We start from the raw sequence: 17,332 nt of genomic DNA, 5'->3' as shown, positions 1-17,332 counted from the left end.
TTTTCTTCGTGAAACATTAAAACCTAACATTTAAGGCCCCTTTAGCAATACTGATCATGAAGGTTTCTTTTGGTTTTGTGAAAGGCAATGGGAGCTCTGTCTTAATGTTTGTAAAAGCTTTATTCTCTTTTGAAATTATTATTGCTTGTTTAAACGCAAGGTAACATTTTTATTCCAGAGTGATCTTGAGAAGAAGGCTACTGAAGACATTGAGGATCCTAACGCCTACAAGTAAGAGATGCTTGGATAATGATGAAAGAGATTTTCAAGTGTTGGTAGCTTGTTCTTCAGACCATGTATTTCTTTTTGCCTCCTAACAGGAGGGAGAAGTTGATCACCCTGCGTTTGGGTAATTTCCTTGCTATGCACAAAGGTTTTTTCAGCCTTTCCCTCCATTTAATCTAATTTTCTGTGGCAGTAACTCAAATATGGTATTCTGAGACTTACTTAACTTCAGACTACAGAGACAACACATGATCAGGGTCAGAGCCCCATGACATTAGGACTGTACAAATAAATATACAGGAAGATGATTCCTTTCTAAGTTACCTTACGAGCCATTGAGTTTACTGGGAGTTTAAGGCTGTCAAGGAAACCTAAAAGGTTACATAAACTGTAATCTTTCCTCTCTTCTGTTGAGATAACAGTTTACTTTTTTCATGCATTTTCAGCATTGAGGAAGTCAAGCAGAAAAAGGACTATGAACGAATAATGAAGGAAGCTGAAGAGAAAAAACACAAGAAAAGAGAAGAGTTAATTGCACTGAGGCATGAGTTTCTTTTCCTTCTTCAAAAGAATCAGGAGTTGCCCGAGCACATGCAGCTGCACAGAGAGGTACATCTGGTTTTTATAAGGGTCATTTACCTTTAGAGGCATCTTCTAAAATGTGTTACCTGATGTGTTGGGGCCAAAGACGTCCAACCCTTTGGATTAAGGTAGTTCTATGAATATATAATTTGCTGGGACTTCTGAATCACAGCTGATGATTTGTGCTATTTAAGAAGCATGTGGGAAAAATGTGGTTCTCTGTAGGAATCTGAACAACTCCTGAAATAAAGGATTATGTTGAAGTGCATGGAACTCTGGCACCTGGGCAAAAATATTAATTACCAAAATATATAATATGTGATGCTGTTTTTTCTGTCTTTCTGCCTTTCTGCAGCAGTTTGAGATGGACCCTAGGTTCTCTGAGGAGCTAAATAGGCAGACAGCACAGAGAATCCAGTTAGTGCAAAAGGAGCTGGCTTGGGAGCATGAGAAACACTTGATTGGACTGCAGAAACTACGAAATCAGTAAGTACCACTTTTCTTCCACTTAGCCCTCTGACCTTGCATGGGGCTTATAATTTACAAAGTTGTACCTGCCACAGGGAAAAATGATGTGATTTCCCCCCGCCCCCCCCCCCCCCCCCCCGCCCCTAATCAATATGTCTTCTATTCTGTTATGATTCTGTTCTTATTTCACTTGGAACATATGCAAGATTATATATTAACATTTGGGTGTAATTACTACTTTTGAACGTTTGGTAAAACTCAGATATTCAAATTAAGGAAGTAGCTTTATTCTGGTTCATGTCTTTTTAAAGAAAACTGGAGTGGAGTTTTTTTTGAGGCTAGGTTTGCTTGGTTTTTTTCCAGTAAGTTTAGTAAGAGCCAAGATCTCATACTGAAACTTTGAAGAACAACCCGTAAAAGGAACTCTGTTTTTCAGGCACGTTACATGTCTGTCAGGTATTTTAGTGTCATTGCTAACACAATGTACCCTCTACAGTTTGAAGTTATGAAATGATCTTCCTCAAAAATGCAAGTTAAAGTGTGAGGTGCTTTTTTGGTTGGTTTTCTGAAATCTAAGTATACAGCAAAAGATGAATTCCTAAAAATAAAGACACAACAGAAATAATACAGGGTAACAAGAACACCGTAGGCATACAGAGTGTGTGACTGGGAAAAAGACTTGAATGAGCATGTTTTGATCAGTCCTTAATGGAAGATGAAAAATATCCTCATGAAGAACCTGATGTAAGTTTCAATATTGGGAGAGGTCTTAATATGTTTATTTTTGAGCATGTCTATTGCTAGCTTGGATAGAAGTCAATAGATAGCATCAGATACCATCATGCTATTACTTACTGACTTGTGAATTTACATGTAATGGTTGTATGTGCAATAAGTGAACTACATTATTCATGTCCTTTTGGTTAAGGCAAAATGGTAGGTTGTGTCTACTGACATCTGGTAGTTTTGTCTAATTTGGCTTTTCAGGTTTCGGGATTCATTGGCATTTGACACTGTTGTTCACGCTATTCAAAGCAATCATCAGATTTCCACCTACAGACTTCCAGCAATGTCTGAGGAATGCTACCAAGATAAGGAACGTCCATCATGGAAGAGGACAGTACTTGAACAAGCACGGAAACAAGCAGAAAATAGGGAGATTGTCACACCCGAGACAAGGCATATGCACAGGGCTAATGGTGACCATTTAAATCTTATCAGCAATATGATTTCCGTCTTTCATGTCAGTTTGTTTTCCTGACTCAAAGCTAAAAGAATTATAATTTCTTTAGGTACACAGGTAAATAAATGTAACTGTGGTATGTTTTTTCAGTACCTATGTACATAGTAACACATGTTACTATGTTACATACATAGTAAAACATAGTTTTCCGTGTTTAGGTTAATGTCAGCATTTGTCTGTCAACTCCATGGGTAGAATGTGGCTAAAAGTCAAGTCAGGGAGCCTGAATACATTCAGAATATCCACTACAGTGGAACTCCACTGATTGACACTAGCTCTACAAGAGTTGGGACTACACTGTGCTGCATGGTGTTTACAGCTTCATTATTGTTTTTTGGTCTAGATACTGGAATTTTTGAGGGCGAAGCTGAAAAGCTGAAAACGTCAGAGGTCCGAAAGCCAACCACACATTATATAGAAAGGAAACATGAGCAAATCAGAAAAATTGTTGAGAAATCTGACACGATGAAAGCTAAGATCATGAAGAGGAAGGCAGAGTGGGATGAATTGTGAGTCTCGAACTGGACTCTATGGCCTTTAAGTTCTGCTTCTTGTCTGAGGTCAAGTAATGCTGTTTAGCCGTTGTATGGCACTATAATCTCTCTGCCTAGTTTTTTATATTCCTAATGGTTGTAATTAAAATAGATGAGTTTTTATGTATCTCTGAGTCTCAAGAGAGCAATAAAATCTTTCAGTTATTTTCTATGGTTATTCTAAAACATTAAAAAACTTGAATTCACCTAGGTAGCTGCATCTTCGGATAGGGAGTAAGAGGTGTCTAAATCAATCATGACTAAGGGACACCTAGACCATTGCAGTCAACTCTGTTAACCCTGCCTGCACCACACAGAGCAGATGCTGTAACAGCTGGGTTGGGTCAGTGGTGCTGACATCATGGCCGTTATATGAGTGTTGGTGACATACCTTCACGCTCCACGCTGGCCTTTATTTTGAGAGGCAAGAGAGGGGGACAAGACATCTCGAATGCTCATGGAAGTACAGAATATCTTCATTAGGAGATGAATGACAGGCAATGGGACCAATGTAGAGTCAGAATACAAGGTTATTCTTCATTTTTTGAGAAGGTTATTAAGTGTTTAATGATATAAAGTAGGATCAGGTATTCTGTGCTATGGGCTGGTGGAGTGTTGACACGCAGCTCCCTGAGATTGAGCGCAGCATGTACTCACTAACCCCAGAACTTGGTCCGAGTGTAAAGGTTTAACCTGTCCCATGGCAGAGCTATGTCATAAGAGTTCTTGGGGGCAAAAAAAATTATCTGAGGTTTTCATTCAAATGTGCAGTGATGTTCTTCCCAAAGTAACCGTTCTTTTCTGAAAGAGGTGTGTGGTTTTTGATCCCTAGCTCGCCTCCCAAGCCTTCCTGAGTAAATCAGAAGGTATGAAATTACCCTGTTTGTTCATCTGTATGTTTTCTGTCTTAAAAGTTCAGCTTTGTTTTGTACCTACCAGATACAAGAGCAAACCTAGTGGTGACTATGAGAATCCCAAAGATGTTGAGGATATCAAAGAAGCACAGGAAAATATGGGATGTTATATGCTGAAGACTGCCACTAACTACAGAGTCCCTGAACACAGGCTTATGAACACTGAGAAGAAGTTGATGCAGCTCAAATCCCTGGAAGTGTTGGTATGTAAACTGATTTATTGATGTGTATATTTCTCCCTTTTTGAGGAGGGATGATAATGTATTAGTCACTGAAGAAATTTTTTGAAAGGAAATCAAAGTGGATGTGGGGAAAGGCCTTAAAGGACAAGACTATATTAAGTCAGGTTTAGTTACAGATCAGCTTTTCTCTTGTGAACTGGTAGTGCTTCACCAAACTCAAACCTGAATCAATCTAGGATAACTCTCAGCTGGCTCTTTTAAAATGAGAATTTACCTTCTCTTGTACTTCAGCAGGAACATAAGTCTTTCTGAATTCTTTAAAAATTCTTATCATCTAGTAAAGTTTTTTTTTTTTTACAAAAAAGGGATGTGAGCAAAGACGTGTATCTAGTGTGGCCTTTCTATACTTGGACTTTGGCAATCACTCTTCTGGGTGATTTAAAATCTAAGCACTGGAATCTTCCTGAGAAACCAGGTCTTTTGGAGCCACCTTTCTGTGGTAGGACTCCTACAGCATCTGCATGTCTTTAACCACAAAGACACATGAAGCTAAAATGTTGTGTAATGTCTTTGTTGCTTTCCTTGTGACTTTCCGTGCCCCCCCCCCCATCTTTCTTCTCATAGGAACTGTTTTTAATTTTATTGCTGGAGTAAAACAGAGTGACAAATTTCTTTAGCTAAAAGAACAATGAAGAAATATGTCTATTGAACTTGGAACTGTCTAGTTGCTTTTTGGTAGGAATGCTTATTTCTTGCCCTGCTTACTGACAGAGCAGTGTCTTCACTGCATGGTTTATCTTTGTCTGGTGAAGTGTAGTTTGTGTTCTTGGTGGCCCTGAATCTTCTCCAGTCTTATCCTCATGAACCAGTTGCCTAATCTCGGGCACCCTCTGGGCTGGGTTGCTTTGATAGTGAGGTCTAAACATTACAGAAGCAATGCTACAGTCTCAGAGGATTTGTTGGATCATTTTCATCTCATGCTTGGCCTCCAGTACTTCACTGTAGTGCTGATGTTACCAGATACCCAGTGATTAACCTAATTCAGTAGAGCAAGCCAATACAAAGGGAATAGTTCTTGTTGTAAATTCCTGGTTTATACAGATGAACAATTCCAGTTACTTCAGGTGGCTGGTGTATACGGTTGTTTTCTTTTAGAAAGATGAGAGCCAAATAAATGATATATATGTGCCAAATATATTAATGTTAGATCACATTCCTTTTTTATTTCATGTGAAAAAAGTAAATTAATACAGTGTCTCCTTATCACAGACACAGAAGGATTGAAGTTGGAAGACACTTCTGGTGGTAACCTAGTCCAAACCCTCTGCCCAAGCAGGGCTATCTAGAGCAGGTTGCCCAAGACCATGTCCAGATGGCTTTTTAATTACTGCAAGGAGGGAGACCCCACAACCTCACTGGGCAATCTGTGCCAGTGCTCAGTCACCCTCACAGTAAAAAAGCGTTTCCTGATGTTCAGAGGGAACCTCTTGTGTTTCGGTTTGCACTCATCTCCTCTTGCTAGACACTGGGGGCCACTGAAAAGCTCCTGGCTCCATCTTCTTTGCACTCTTCCCTTCAGGTATTTATATACATTGTTGAGATCCCCTCTGCCCCACACCGAGCCTTCTCGTCTCCAGGCTGAACAGGAACAGTGCCAGCTCTCTTAGCCTTTCCTCACATGAAAGATGCTCCAGTCCCCTAATCATCTTAGCGGCCCTTCACTGGACTGTCTCCAGTAGCACCATCTCTCTCTTGTACTGGGGAGCCCAGAACTGGACACAGCACTCCAGATGTGACCTTGCCACTGCTGAGGAGGGGTCACCTCTCGCGACCTGTGATAACACTCTCCCTACCGCAGTCCAGCATAATGTTAGCTCTCTTTGCCACAAGGGCACGCTGCTGGCTCATGGTCCACTTGGTGGTCACCAAGACCCACGCTTTTTTTCTGCAAAATTGCTTTCCAGCTGGTCAGCCCCCAGTGTGTACCAGTGCATGGGGTTGTTCCTCCCCAGATGCAGGACTTGGCACCTCCACTTGTTGAACTTTGTGAGGTTTCTGTCAGCCCACCTCCCCAGCCTGCCCCTCTGGATGGCAGCACAGCCCTCTGGTGTAGCCACTCCTCCCAGTTTTACATTGTAGGCAGACTTGCTGAGGGTACTCTTTGCCCCATCATCTAGATAATTAATGATGTTGAACAGAATTATTATTACTGATTTCTGAATATAGAATTACTACTGAGGTCTGCCTACAGGCCAAGCAAGATGCAAACAGGTTGTTACAAATAGGTTTTGCTGCACTTGCCTGTTTACTTACTACCTGACATTTACATCTGATATAAGTGTCACTTTTCAGATTAGTGGATCTTCATCTTGAGTTTGAGAAAAAATATTCAGCTGATGCCAAAGTTTTCTGAGTTGACTTTGGGACTCTGGATTGCTGGAAGGCCTGAAGAGAATTTGTTTTGGACATCTAGTGGCTTGTATGAAATCCAAAAGCACCTGACAGAATGTTACTTTCTTGCTTTTAATATTGCTATCTACTATACTTTGAAAATTCAGAAATTTATTCCACTTCTAATCACCTGCAATAGCTGTATCAGCTTCACCATCACATATAAAAGACAAGAATCTTATCTGCCTTCCAGAACCTACATTTATGGAGGACTGTTTCAGTATCTTTGAGGTTGTTTGAGATAATGGCTTTGTTTCAGTGACTATGTCAAAGAAGTCTAGATTTCCATACACCTGTGCATTTGGTAGTATGTACAGAAAAGGTCCTTTCAGGTATGTTTCTTTTGTCTTGGGGATGGAAGCTTACTTTACAAAATATTAGAAGAAATTTTCTTTTTCTTAATATATTATTTGTACTGTATGCCTGCAAAGAGGGCCATATATCAAAGCTGAGATACTCTTTGTATTTAATGAGAGACAACCCAAATGATTAATCCTTTAAAACCCACAGCTTCTTTTCACAGCCTCTGTCTGCTTTCTGCACGGCTTCAACATCTCATGTCAAGAAACTCACAGCGAAGTCAGGAACTGGGGGAAAATGAGGAAGCTTCGTTTCCTTTCTTACACCTTTGCTATTTTCTGTGAAGGAGAGAGAGAGAGGTGGTTCCTAAGATTTTAAAACCACAGACTGAAAGAAGCTGTTTAAAAATGTTAATGTGTGGAGATGGTACAGAAAAGAAAGCTAGTATGGAAAGAAAGAAAGTCAGTATGACACGCCTCTTAACCATTACTTGTGTTGGGGAAGGCTACGTATTCTGTAAGTGTTCCTGGGGAATACTACTAACATTTTTTTTTTCCTTTGCAGATCCATAAGAGGAAAGTGAATATGAACAAAGAGATCATGTCTTTGCGGGATCTCAAGGTTTCTATTATTGATGAAATCAAGTGTTTAGTGCAAGAATTGAAATCCATACAGGCAGCCTTGGATTCGTCAGAATGTCTCCCTCTTCCCCTGATACCTCAGTTACACCCAGATGAGGTTCCTGAAAAAAAACTTGAGTACGACAGTGACATTCTCCTGAAGTTTAAAGAAGAGCAGGAGGCCAAGGCAAAGCTCCAGGAAGAACTGGAAAGGTCTCCCTCAGCTCATGCATTTAGGTATGAGTGTCTTCGAGCTCCTTCCATTAAAAAGATTGACCCTATGGCACTGGCTGCAGCTGCACAACCGATGAAAACAGTATCGTCTGTGCTCACAGAGCTGCAAAACGTTTTTGAGATTGAGAAGGCAGAGCCAACAGAAATGGAACTTGAAATTTTAAAGAGAGAGAAGATAAAAAATCTATACTTGCAGGAGACCTTGATTAAAAAGGTAGGAAATCAAAAGTTATTTTTGTCAGGTTGAGCAATCATACTGCACCAGAAATAAAACCAAAACCCCTTCCATCTCAGGATTGCAGCTACTCTTCCCTTTCCAAAGTGCTGATCTGAAGGGATCAGCATACACCCCTAACTGTGACTGACTATTATCACTTGAAAAACAGATCTTGTATTTCTTATTGATTTTTCTATGAAACTATGAGCTTAGTGGCCAAAAAAGACAAGTAAAATGTTAGAAATTACTTGAAAAGTGACGAAAAGGGGAAAAAAGGAGCATCACTACAACTTTGTAGATTTCATTATGTTCTCAGCTCTTAAATAATTATAGTCCTAACTCTTTAGTCTTAAAAATTATATTGTAGAATTAGGAAAGGTACACAAAATGCTTAGTCATGGAAAAGCTTCTTTAAAAGGCACATCTAAATGGATAAAGCGCCTTTGGCCTGGAAAAGGGGCAACCGACAGGGTTGTAGTAGAGGTGATAACATTATGAATAGCATAGAAAAGGAACGTGGGAATCACCTCTTAAAAGAAGAAGAGATATCAGGTGAAATGGTTATGTAGAAAGCTTGAAACATGCGAACAGAAGTAGTTTTCCTATCCAACAATAACTAACCTTTGGAGCTCAGCATTAGGATGTGGGGGAAGCTACCATTTCATAAAATCTGGAAGAAAAATCCATTCAGAGGCGTTGAACACAAACATACTCCTCCAAGCTCAGGATGCCCCTGAGTCAGAATTCAGGCGGGTACAGAGAGGAGCATGCCAGACGTGTTCCACTGTTCACTTGTTTGCTCTGTTTCTTGCTATCTTTTCTCTAACTTCTGCTGTTGGCCATTGACTCTTTGGTCTACCCCAACACAAACACCCTTGTGTTCCTGTGTGAAGGTTTTGAAAGAATATCCGAGTGCTGCTGTCACCGTCACATATGTATCAGTTAGTGCTGGCAGCTGCTAGTGCTGATTTAACCGTAAATGTCTAAGGGAAGAGCTGGCAGGTATTCTGAAAGAGGTCTGTCAAGGCAGAAGACTTTATTGCTACATCTGGGATTGTTAAATTAACTACTTCAAACGTTCCCTGAAGAGTAAAATACTTCGGGGGTAGAGTGGAATGCAGCGAGACATTTCTTTGAAGCCCTGGTGATTCTTTTACTATTGTGCTGAGAATGAAGGCACATTTGGGGTTAACTTTGTCTTTTTAAGGGCTTCAGTAATTCATAACAAATACCATGGGCGAGTTGTTGATTTAGCAGAGAGAATTTTTCTTTTCTCTAGCTTTACATGTTTAGCTCCACTCCTAATGCTTTCCCTGTTCCGCATTTGACTCTCTCATATGCTCCAGATCAACGCACTGGTGATCAACTTTGATGCTGAACTTTGCTTTCTACGGCACAAGAAACTGAAGCTGGATGTCCAGATGAAAAGCGCTGACCTGCGCTACATGACGTGGTATGAAGAGCTGCTTATCCTGAAGAACCTTGAGAAACAGGAGAACCTTCTCCAGGGGCGTGTTAGTGCCCTCATCAGCGAGCAGGAGGCCATGCAAGTAAGTACACCACGTGTCTCTGCTTTGACAGTATCACTAATGCAGGGCTTGAAACAAAAGCAAACTGTTAAGTAAATAGTGGCATTTTTTTGCTTCATATTAGCACCGATCCAGTGTCTAGTGCTAAATTTTAAAAAAACACGAATTTCTTGATAATCAGCCTGGGATGGTCACTTTTAAATTCCAGTTGTTAATATTTTTGTCATCTTGACAGTTGTATTTTAATAGGTACTTCATGATGTGGAATAGTGACAAATGATATACTTAAATTTAAGAACTTCCAGGTTATGCTTGATTGAAACATAGGTTTAAAGAGAGAAAGACAAGTTTTGCATTTCACAGATCCTGTATGTACTTTATATATCCTACACACACGGGTTGTACCTTTTAACTGAAGTAGGGGTTTTTTTGTTTGTTTAGTCAAAATTGAACAGCTACCTTGCACAGATGGAGGATAGAAAGGATGAGATTGTAAAGCTTCAGGAATGTGAGAAAGCCCTTTATGCCAACTTCCAAGCATCCCTTGGAGAAAACAATGAGTTCTCCCATTTTCTGACCAAGGTTCTGAAGAAGAAAATCAACTGGGTGGAAAAAAAAGAAGTAGAAAGAGAAGCAGGTTGGAGATGCTGTTCTTTTTGTTTTATGGATTTGTTACACGGGCTTCCATGTGGTCAAGTAAACATCTCTCAAATCTAGCTGGAGCCCTGAATACATGCAACACTGAACTCCGTTCAGAAAACCATAGATCAGACCTACCCAGGTTTGTTTATGTCCTGATCCATGTTCCGTGGCAGCATTGTTATCTTGATTGATAACAATGATGTAATTCAGCCTCTAACTGACTACGTTTGGTCTGATGACAGCTCCTGCAATTTACTTCCTGTAAATCAATATTGAGCACTGGTAATTGGTATGAGGAAGAGGCAAAGTTTTAAATAGGTACTTTCCATGCTGTACCAATGGGAGCTATGGGTAAGTGATTAGTCTGCCACGTTCATGACAGTCTTCTTTAATCTGTCCATTGACTAATGAGAGGTCATAGACCTAATCTGCAATCATCTATTAGTCACAGGACTAAACATATTATGAAAGGATTTAATTTATCTTAGTGACTCTTGTTTTAAACTGCTAAGGCTAGGCAGTCTTACTGAGCTAAAATACTTGTGCTTTCTCTTTGGCGTGGCTTTTGATTTCAAGTAGGACATGATTAGCAAAAAGCACAGACACAGTGATGTTTTCGTGACAGTTTTGTACCTTTGTATTTTGCTTGGTTGATTAGTCTCTGTAGCAGAATGGTAAACTCACAAGGTTTAAATTACTAGCACATATAGAGGAAACATTACCAAGGCCCCAAAACGTACCTGTGTCTGTGCCTTTGGCATTACTAGGTCATCTCTCTCCCTCATTTTTTATCTCTGTGAAGTTATCAGATCAATGCAAAAGGTACCTGGATTCACATATCACCAGGATGATCTTTCATGGGTTATTGGGATTGTGTTCACCAGCAGATTGGCGTAACACCCAGCCAGTGGGTCCATGGGCATTCTGCAAACCAGCAGTACTGTCCTTTTCTTCCAGATGAAGAAGATGAGGATGAAGAGGAGAACGCTGAAGAGTCCAGCCTGGGGACTGACGAAGAAAATTCTGGATCTGAAGATGAAGTTTTCGATGATTCTGTTTGCCCAAAGAGTACCTAAGCCATCATTTCCTTGCATTGACAACTTGTTTAGATTTAGCAGCAGCATTGTGTGTTTAAAAAGAAAACACAAAACTTTGTTCTTCACTACATATTAATGTCATTAAGGCCCAGAACTTGTGTACCTCTCCCGAGTGCAGCATTTCTCCCCAGGAAATCTCAGTGAAGATAATGAAACCGCTGGTACTATATGGTACCCTAATTAAAAACTTTATAAAAATAAAACTTAGCTAAGCACTAAGAATTATTTATTTCATGTAAAGAACCATTCACCATTTCCTGGCTGTTTTCTGGAGAGAAAAGGCTCCTCTCAGGAATGGAACTGGTGGGAGGCTGTAGCCGCTCTCTGGAAACCTGCTGCCTGTGCTAGCTGGGGGGATGCTACCGTGCTGGTAAACTAAGGTCTTTGTTACCCCCTCGTGGATTTATGCAGCAATTGCCTGTTGCTGGGCTCCGCTCTTGAGGGTCTCTGAAAAGCTGGGAGCTTTACTGTGCAAAATCTTCATCGTTCGGTCATTCAACAAAGGCAAGCAACTTCCCTGCGCCTCCTACCTTTTCTTTTGTATGAGTTTAGTTTAGGATGTTGTTGTCTTTTTTTTTTTAAAAAAAAAAAGACATATCTTCTTTGAGTGATACGTCAATGAGCACGTAACAACACTGCTTTACTTTCGGTTAGAACTTACCAACAAATTACCTTATTATAGATTTTTTTAATTGGATTTTAACATCATTTCCACAAATTGAATTTTTGATTAACTCCTCATTCATCTCCAATGAAATTTTGGGAAGAAATGAAGATTTTTACTTTTTATTAAAAAAGTCCAAATTACTAATTTAACAGGGAAATTACACGTTGCATTAGCCTCTTAGTATTTGTCTCTTCATGTGTCATTCGCCTTGCCTTTATTGGACTTTTTTTTTTTTTTAATGCCTGCTGATTTGGGTATAATTATGCACTCGATTAGTATGACTGAAATCACTGTGTTTGATAGAAATTCACGGATCTTCCTTACCATGAAACAAATGAAACAGGTTCTATGAACCACAGCTGTGTTTACAGATAGAGCTATAAATGAACCCTACAGCAAATTCATCATTTCTAGTGAAGGGTGCTATGGATAAAAAACCCTACGTGTTGGCATAATTGAAGATTATACTGTTACATGTATTAATTACTGGGACTGCATTACTTACAAGAGCTGACTTTTGAGCACTTGGCTTGAATACTGGCTTTGATGCATTTAGTCTTACTTCAGGAAACAAACTGTCTTGACTGAACTTAAAGAAAAAAAGATCTGTCCAAGACATTCATCCCCTCATGGAGGAAAGTGGTTTATGTTTGAGAAAGCTCTAGGGAGCCAAGAGCATCATCTTATTATGGGGAACGCTGGGCAGTTTGCACAGCAGGAGAAGCTACTAGCTCAAGCCTGTAACTATAGTGCAGTCATAATGAAACTAAGCTATTCTTTGACTCTTTTCTTCTCAGATTGCAATGAGGCACTCTTCCGACACACCATCCAGCTCCGGCAGAAGCGGTTAGACATTGAGAAAGCTTTAAGAGAGAAGAAGAACGTTGCTGCTAACCTCAGAAAGAAATATAATGCCTTAGCCAAAAAGGTATTGTGTTTTCTTCTCAGCAAGCATCAGCTGGCTCCGTTACAGTGACAATGTTGTGCTAGTGATTTTGCCTAAGATTTAAAACCAAAATCCTAACCCTTTGAGAGGCCTCAGTTTGGGTAGAGATATCTGTGGTAGCACAGAGGCAGGAGGCAGCTCAACATGGGTCATCTGTCCTCCTGAAAAGGGTCAATCAAGGTGCTGTGCCCTTAGCTGCTGCGAGGCTGGATTCAGGTTTTAGGTCCAGTTCTGTCCCAGCTGCCTAGCCATCACGTGGCAGCAGGAACTGGATTCCGCGGTTCAGATGAAACACCTGATGTAGTCTGTCCTGTCCTCTGTGCATGTGTGTGGGGATGGAGAGAGTAAAGAATACTTATCCGAACACAAACGGAGGTTAACATAAATGCATAAAAATGATATTATTCCATCTATTTCTTTTTATTGTAGTTTTTTTGGGGTTTTTTGTGGTGTTTTTTTTTTTTTTTCTTTGTCACAGTAATTACTGAATAAACTCTCTTGGTGCAAGTTTTCCTTTTAGCTTTTTTGAGCTCCTGCATTCATCAAGACATTTGATTTATATTAATTCAAAAATATCAATTTGAAGGGTTATCCGGGATAGGGAGAGACTTCTGCCAAAATAACATTATGCAAGCCTTGCTTTTATTGTGCCTCAAAAATGTTCCATCAAATATGCTTAACTTACAACATTTTTTGTTTAGTTTTTAAAGGCTTTCCTAAGTGCCAGCTGCCACATATTCACCCTGAGGTCTGACATTTGAGTCTGAATTGTTTCTTTCTCATGCAGAATCAATAAGCATTTCCAGGCATAACACAGTAAAAAATGTATTGTGGGCTCTGTAGATCTAGAAGTGTTTTAGACAGTAAACCAAGCAGCGGTCTCTTGATACATACAGGGCTTCTCTACTAAAGGAGATGTTTGCGAGTGTACCTGTGTACAGAGGTATTCAGGGTAGAATCTTGCTTGCATATGTAGATGAGCCTTGTGTTTGCCTTTGAAACCCACCTGTCATCGTATGTAGAAAAAAAACACTTTTTTTTTTTTTAAAAAAAATACTTCTTTCTCTTTTGGATCAGGAACTCTAACATAGAATCTTGCTGCCTTATGTATTTGAGTACTACAGGGTTTTTGTTTGTCCACAATTTGTCTTTCTGCAGGCAAAAGTAGTGGAAACCAGTCTGGACACTGCAGACGGAGAACTGGAGACCTTTCAGTGGGAAAAGCAGCAGAGACTGAATGAGCTATATGTAGTCGTGCCTTTGAAACTCCATCAGGTAATTCAGGATGCTGTGCGTCTGCAGGTGCAGAATGGCCGTGTACGTCTAAACAATGGTGTTACTGTTCTTTGAGGCCCTTAGCTCCTGATTCACCAGTGTCCTGGGAGTGAAGTATTAATTGAACTTCATGCTGCTATTGTTTTTGTTTCTTTCTCCTATACTGACATAAAAAGGGTAAGGGCAGGCAGGTCAGCCCATTGCTGAAACGTGCATAATCTTCAAGTGTTTTATAGATTTGGCATGGGATTTTCCTTCAGGTCCATACCTACTGATGTTCTCCTGGAAAAAAACCACTCCAAAAAACCAAGCCAAAAAAATCCCCCAAACTAAACTAGTGGGAGTTTTGCTCAATTCAATAATGCTGGACTGGATGCAGTGCATTCATCTACACAGCTGCTAGCGCGGGGATGATAAGTAGAAAATTAAGAGGAAAACTCAAGACAATACTGTTGTTTACTCTGGGCTGAATCTTGTCCTCAGAGAGAGAAGAGAGGCCTCTGCCTGTTCTGGCCAATATACCTCTAAGGCAAGCTCAGCTCTCTCCATTTGTTCTTTCACCATTCATTAAAAGGTTGGTAATAAAGACATAAGAGTCTGAGGCCTGACTCCACAATCCTGCAGCTCCCAGATCATTCCAAAGTACAGTTGACAGGGAGCCCCTTATTCCTCCTTGGTTTCAGGTGCCACAGGATGGTCAACAGCTTTATATGTAGGCAGTCAGCACAGCTTTAAGTAGTCTTTGAGCTTTGCTGAGTGGTAGTGTGATTCCCTGGCCCAAAACATGAGAGTTGCCTGTGCTTACTATTGCCTCACTCATTAGTTCTCTAATGCTCACACATTTCTTATCCAGAGAGATCACCAGCACCCTTAATAAAAGTCAGCCTTGCTTACGGCTGTTTCTCGCAGGTGGAGTACTTGGTTAATGGGGAGATGCCCAGTGACTTCTCCCAGGCTTTGGTATTTACCAGGCAGTCCTTACAGTATCTGCAGAAGAGAATTGTGGACCTACGTAATGAAAAGATAATGCAAAGAGGGATCTATAAGAAGGCCCAGGAGCAACATAAGCAGCTTGTCCGGGAAAAAAAGGAGATGGAGATAGAGATTCGACGTGAGTAACAGAGACTTTGAACAGCACAGCATACTAATGCTCATTCTGTCCCCCTCACTGCGTGGGGGTAACTCACCAGATGTCTGTCTTTACACTCACACAGATGTCACAGCTGGTTACTGCAGAAAATAAAACAGAACGAGCAGATCAAGTGGACTGTTTTGATGAAGTACTGGTAGTTCTCCAGCACTGCAGAGTCATTAGGCTGTGTGAAATAATTTGGGAACTTAGTGTAAGGAGAGTTGACTGAGATGAGACACTTGAAGTTAGGGCACGTGATTGCTGTTTCTGGCCGTAAACCAGAACTGCTCAGAAAAAAGTACTTTCCCTAAAGCATACACTTTTTTTGGCAATATCGTCCTCTGTGTAACATAAGAAGAGTGAAACAAGCCCTATTTGAAACGCTTTCCCAAGGACCAAACCCAAAAATGTGTCTAGCACCACCAAACCTGCAGGGGCCCTATATAGCCTTTGGTGTGGGAGTGGCTTACTAGAACTGGCTCAGAGTGTGGCTTAGTGACCACACAGACATGGTCATGGGCAAGGACAAACAGCAATATTCTGTTGTTGGCTCTGTGTGGCTTTGTGTGAATTATTTATTACAGAGCAAATACCAAAGAGCTCAGACAAAAAGCTGGGGGTAAGGTCCTTAACCACTGAAAGGCAGCGATGCCATTTGTGTTCTGCCCCTTCTGCTAGGACTGGAAGAGAAGTGCAATCATCTGATGATGAAGAAGTTTGGCCGGTTGGTGGATTTTGAAGCAGTTCAAGCACACTCTGTTAACATACGCATGGAAGAGTTGAAAGTGCAAATAATGGAGAAAGAATATGTGCACTCCCAGGAGCTCAAAGAGTGGGAGGTAAGGAGCAGGAAAAGGAGGGGGATGTGTTGTGATGATCTGTTGAGGCTTCATTTCCCTGGGGCTGAATAGTTACACTAAAACCTTTCGTGAACATGTTCATGTTTGGGTTTTTTTCACTTGTCGTTAATAGTTGGGCCATAATGGCCAACTCCCATTTCCCATAATGATTTCTACCTCTGTTCCAGCTGTTGACACGCATCCTATTTTCTCATGGAGTTAGTTGATAATCTTTTTGTTTTACTTTCCTCAAATGCATCCTTCTACTTCAGTCCCTATGTGAAGCTCTTCCGGAGTGCTTTCCTTTGGTTTTCAGCTGGGATACAGAACCTGCTGCCTCCTCTCACTGCCTTTGGTGACAAACTATTTGAGCAGGGGGCTCTCGTGAGCCCTGACTCATGCCTGGGATGCCAGTCTGTGCAGTCGGAAAACCTTATGTCTCTATCGGGGAGCCCAAGGCTCAGCTACTGTGGTGCGAACAGGCACCGCTCTTCTGCTGCCCTTACAGAAGGGCACATAGGGAAGTGCTATGTACCTAATGGCTTTCTCTTTCCCACACTTTTGCCTAACTGCTTTATCTACCTAAGTATTTGCAATATTAAAAAAATAAAGACGATGACAGATTGTGCTAAAGGCACTAGGGGGTCAGGTGGTGTATGCAGGATCAGTCTGTTGTTTAGCTCTCTTCTGTGGCACTTGTGCCTAGCACTTCTTTCCCACTTGGCTTTTTTTGTCCTCTTTCATCCCAGCTCAACCTTTTATATCTTTCTAGGAAAGAATCTTAGACCTGCAGCAGCAGCTAATGAAGCTGACAAAGGAAAACACCAGCAAGCTGCAGCAGCTGAACCAGTTTTGCCTTGAAAAGCAGCAACTTGAAACCAAGCTGGATTCACTAAAGAATGATCTGGTAAGCCTCTTAGCTGCTGTGCTACGTGCAGGTTTGGAAGTGTTCAGAAACGGGTAAGGGATCACCTGGCTCTCACCGGCTCTGGTCTTACATCCTGCTCTGCAGTCAGCACTTTGAGCTAATATTGTCTAGTGGCGCAGGCTGGATGGCTGCTCCAGGTCTTGTAGAAAGGGAGAGGAATGAGCTGATCCTGAGGTAGGCAGTACCTTAGCTTCCCTGTATTTTCTTCACTGATTTCTAATATTGAAACAAACTCATCTTATTTCTAATTTAAAAATGTCTTCCGGCAAGCAAAAATTATTCCTTCGTTACATGGAAACAGCCAAATG

General features: G+C 40.9%; 1 protein-coding gene across 1 annotated transcript in view; it reads left to right on the top strand.

Annotated features, from left to right (window-relative positions):
* CFAP44 (cilia and flagella associated protein 44) overlaps nt 1–17,332 on the top strand; it is a 41,762-nt gene that overhangs the window by 22,947 nt on the left and 1,483 nt on the right. The window contains exons 19-33 of the mRNA XM_056340821.1: nt 179–231; nt 672–834; nt 1,163–1,293; nt 2,263–2,474; nt 2,862–3,027; nt 3,991–4,168; nt 7,463–7,966; nt 9,316–9,519; nt 9,940–10,135; nt 11,098–11,208; nt 12,702–12,832; nt 14,009–14,125; nt 15,035–15,236; nt 15,936–16,096; nt 16,869–17,003. Coding sequence (XP_056196796.1) covers nt 179–231; nt 672–834; nt 1,163–1,293; nt 2,263–2,474; nt 2,862–3,027; nt 3,991–4,168; nt 7,463–7,966; nt 9,316–9,519; nt 9,940–10,135; nt 11,098–11,208; nt 12,702–12,832; nt 14,009–14,125; nt 15,035–15,236; nt 15,936–16,096; nt 16,869–17,003 — 2,664 coding nt within the window. The remainder of the gene's footprint in view (nt 1–178; nt 232–671; nt 835–1,162; nt 1,294–2,262; nt 2,475–2,861; nt 3,028–3,990; nt 4,169–7,462; nt 7,967–9,315; nt 9,520–9,939; nt 10,136–11,097; nt 11,209–12,701; nt 12,833–14,008; nt 14,126–15,034; nt 15,237–15,935; nt 16,097–16,868; nt 17,004–17,332) is intronic.

The sequence above is a fragment of the Falco biarmicus genome, chromosome 5, assembly GCF_023638135.1.
Source record: "Falco biarmicus isolate bFalBia1 chromosome 5, bFalBia1.pri, whole genome shotgun sequence".
Classification (NCBI taxonomy): Eukaryota; Metazoa; Chordata; class Aves; order Falconiformes; family Falconidae; genus Falco; species Falco biarmicus.
This window is presented reverse-complemented; position numbering and strand designations above follow the sequence as displayed.